The sequence below is a fragment of the Terrapene carolina genome, unplaced genomic scaffold (assembly GCF_002925995.2).
Source record: "Terrapene carolina triunguis isolate 2854851 unplaced genomic scaffold, T_m_triunguis-2.0 Scaffold34102, whole genome shotgun sequence".
NCBI lineage: Eukaryota > Metazoa > Chordata > Testudines > Emydidae > Terrapene > Terrapene triunguis.
Window position 1 is genome coordinate 2989 of NW_020698453.1, and position 4253 is coordinate 7241.

The 4253-nt window shown below is 51.1% G+C and overlaps 1 protein-coding gene across 1 annotated transcript; it reads right to left on the bottom strand.

The window, feature by feature from the left end:
• Positions 1-654: 654 nt before the first annotated feature.
• LOC113405185 (olfactory receptor 2A1/2A42-like) lies at positions 655-3399 on the bottom strand (the record flags this gene model as incomplete). The annotated part of the gene is made up of 2 exons (XM_026646131.2): positions 655-1089; positions 3285-3399. Coding segments are annotated over 2 exons (550 nt in total), but the record flags the coding sequence as incomplete, so codon positions are not given.
• Between the last annotated feature and the right edge of the window lie 854 nt (positions 3400-4253).

Sequence of the window (4253 nt, forward strand, 5' to 3'; positions counted from 1 at the left end):
CATTCCCCTCCCATGTCTGTACCAATATCTGGGGGTTTCCAACCCATCTATGGAGGTCCAACCCTCCCTTCTCCCTTCACGTGATCTCGGAGGCTTTGTCCTTGCCCTTCTGGGGGGGCTGAACCCGTCTCCTTAAACCATTCCCCATGTGTGCCGGATCTAGGGAAGCACCACCCCTTGAGGTGTGAAGCTGAGAAGAGGCGCATGTGGAGCGTGCACCAACAACACCATGAAACCCTGCTGGCACTGGCATGGCTGGTACGAGTGAAACAGTTCACACCTCTCTGAGCACTTGTTTCAGGCAGTACCATCTCCTGGAGGGATTCTCACTCAGCTCAGAATAGCTCATTAAGATGAACAGGCCATTTCACTGAGCCTCCTATGTGGCAAATGGATGCGTCCGTCTTTGTGCTGCACTTATGGAGAGGTTCTGGGGGTGAATGTGAGGGGAACCCAGACAGGCACAGAATACAGCTCCTGTCCAGAAAAAAACATGGTGGTTCTGAAAAGATCCTTTTGCTTCTCTCGTCATCCATATCCACTGCTATCTACAGCTGATGCCCAATGAGCGTCCCCTGGGCTTTGTTGAAATAAATATGTGTTTGTGGCACAGACATGTGACCTACAATAGCTAAGAGCCCAGAGGCACCAGACCCCCAGCATGAACGTGCCGTAGTGCAGAGGATGACAGATGACAATGTAGCGGTCATAGGCCATGACCCCCAGCAGCAGGCACTCGATCCCCCCGAAGGAGATGAAGAAGAACATCTGAGAGAGGCAGAAAGCCCATGAGATGGACTTGTCCTGTGACAGGTAATTGGCCAACATCTTGGGCATGGTGGAGCTGGTGTAGCCAATGTCCACCACTGAAAGGTTGCCCAGGAGGAAATACATGCGTGTGTGGAGCCTGGAGTCCAGACTGATCAACGGTAAGAGGAGCACGTTGCCCATCAGGGCCACCAGGTAGATGGCTGTGAAGACCCCAAAGAGGATGAGCTGCTCCTGCAGGTTGCTGGAGAGACCTAGGAGGATGAATTTGGTCACCGATGTGCTGTTCTCCCCCCTCATCGGCTCCAGGAGGTCCAGCTCCTACAAGCAGAGGAAGGGCAGTGGTGTGATAAGTGGGTCGACAAATTCACCCTCTTTGTGAGCTCAACTGTAAAAAGCATATGAAAGTTCCTAAGTTGTCACAACAACCTACAATAACAAAGGTTGATGGGAAAAGGTGGGAAAGAGAGACAGAAAGACTGAATTAGTCCAACAGGACTAATATCCTCCTGATATCACTCAAGGTCTATCTTAAGATCATGCCTGGTAAACAAGAGAATTGTGGGGCCGGAAATCAGTGAACCAAAATTGTGTGTTGGAAACTAGGCCTAATTGGTGGACAAAATAGCGAGGGGATGGGCTATTCGGCCCATCACTCCCTTTGGGGTCCTTCAAGAAAAAGACTTTGGGGGGGAAATGAGGAAGAACAACAGAGGCTACTGGAGCCAGATTCACCATCAGATCTGCCACACACCCCATCCCTGCGACTCCAGCTCTTGGTCCTCCTGATCCTGAGAGATGTCCTGGCCAGACCGGGCCAGAGAGAGGGACCCAGAGGACATCGTCACCCCCCACCTACTCCAGCTGAATCCCAAACCCCACCCGAGATGAAATGGGATCGAACTTCAATAGCAGCATCTACGACAACAGCAGCTCCAGCCCATCTCAGCTAACTTCTCTTTCCCCCGCAAGGACAGTTATTACCATCTCTGATACCGTCTAACAGACTGTCTGATGAGGGGGATTTTCCTTCTAAAACTCTCCCAGCTCAAGGCCAGGGGAATGAGGGATGTTGTTCAAATGAAGCCTTATTGAATGCTTTACATTTCAAATGCTTTAGCTGCTTTTCCTCCTTTTCCTTGTCTTTGATAACAGGTTAAAGGCATGTTTCATGGTGTGTTTGCCATGGCACTGAGCAGGGTGAGGTCTCTGGATACCAAACCTGTACGTCACTTAACATGTCTAATGGTCGACAGTGACTGGGGTCTGTTAGCACCTTTGGCCCATTTATTCCATCTACATTAGTACAACCTGGTCCAACAGGGAGGGAGCTAGCGGGGTGCTGAGCAGACCCAGGCTGCATTCTCTGCTCTACCACACGGTGACTTAGCTCCAGATTTTCCGAGATGTTTAAGGGGCAGATTTCAAAGGTATTTCGGCATCTAGTGGGATTTTCAATATCATCTAGGCACCAACACCCATTGAAAGCAAAGGGAGTTGGGCACCTCAATGTGTTTGAAAATCTCACTAGGCACCTAAATACTGTAACTAATCTGACCTCAGGTGCCCCCTTAAAGCTGGTCCAAAACAAATCATTAAAACTTTTTTTTCCATGAACATAAATGTCATTTTGTCAAAACCAAACTGTTTCCAGGCATTGGAAAGGTTCCAACAAAAAACATAATTGGGAAGGTTTCTCCACACCAGGGAGAGTTTCAGCTGACAAGGAGAAGCCAGAACAACCAGGGAGTTGGGGCAGTTTTGTGGGGTGGAGGAGACCCAGCTACAAGTCCCTGCTCTGTTTAGGGATGGAACCTGGAAGCCTTGATTCTCAGCCCCATTACTCTAACCTACGAGATCCCACTCCTCTTCCAGAGCTATGGAGGGAACCCAGGCGTCCAAGCTCCCGGTCCCACCTGCTCTAACCCACTAGCCCCCACTCCTTTCCCAGAGACAGAGACAGAACCGCACCCCACTAGACCCCACTCCCATTTGAATGCAATCTATGTTATGATAATTATAACAGAGCCCAGCAGAGACACCAGCTCTACATGTTGTCGGTATTCCCCCCCCCCCCGCCCTTTGTTTTGCCATTTGCTTGTTCCCCATAAATATCTCATCAGTACCTGGGTCTTTCACCTCTCGTCGCTGTGGCTCTGGCTCCAATACTGAGCCACTACTCAGCTGGCTACCCCAGCTTGAAAAAAAATGACAAAAGTTTCCTTGGTTTGAAGTCTCCCTCTTAGTTTGAGGTACCCAGACTAGCACTGGGAGGGGAGTGGGGTCTAGTGGTTAGAGCGTTGGGGCTGGTAACCAGGACTCCTAGGTTCTCTCTCTGCTCTGGGAGGGGAAGTAAGACAAGGACAAGTCACTTCCTCACTCCTCTGCAAGGATTCTGGGACAGTGGGAAAGCTGTCGGGAGGGAGCTTGAGGATGGGATAACACAGGCCATGAGCCCCGGGCTCCCCATACCAACAGCTCTGCCGGTACCCCTCAGTCCTGACTCGCAGCCCCACCTGAGCCTCCATGGCAGCCAGTGTGAAATGGTGCACCAGGGATGCATTGTCTAACACAGGCCCGATAGGTGGCTGCAGTATCCAGACCATGGGTCTGTTCTGGTGCAGCAGATACCTGGGGGTTACCAGATTAGCCGGGTTTAATGGGCTGGATGGGCCCAGAGGTCTGATCTGGGGTGGAAGGGAAAGGGGGGGAGACAGCAGGCTTGATGGACCCAGAGGTGTGACCGGGGCAGCAAGGAGTGGCTAGAGGGGCCGATGAGCCAGCCTGGTATGTACGTTCCTACTGAAGGAAATCAATCTGAGATATGAGATTGAAATTCTCAGCCCATTCGCTGTAGGAATTGCCTTCTTGGCACCTGGTGCCTGCCTCGCTGTCTCCCTCCAGAGCACTTCAGCCGTCCTGTCCTGAGGAAAGCTATGGAAAGCAAGCGTCTCCCTGCCCCTCTCCCACCAACACCCCGGCCCCTGCTCTGTGCTTAGCTGAGAGGCACAGCCCAGCTGGGGGTGCCAGGTTGGGCAAATACTGTAGAGTCGTCTCCCAGGGGAATCATCATTTGTGCCTTACAGACATCACCTCAGTCCAGCCTGGGGGTACCAATTTGCCTAGTACAACCGGCAACCTTGGCGGAGGAAGAGAGAGATACAGGATCAACGCCCGTCTGAAACCAAAACAGGAGCCAAGCCATGGAGAACTGCAGTGTTTCACTCTCAAGTCCTCTATTTTGGGGTGTTATGTCTCAGGAACTCCTAGACCAAGTGACTCCAAATTTGCCCCACTTACACTACCTCAGACATCAAAGAGACACAGCAATTTTCAAGACAATGTGATTCAGTACGTGGATTTTAGAGCACCTAGAAATCTTGGCTGCTAAGCAGTGAGTTTGTATCAGCCCCTAACTAACTCACTCGGTTGGCTCCTCAGCTGGTGGGAATTGAGATTTCAGAGGTTTCTATTTAATCACTTTC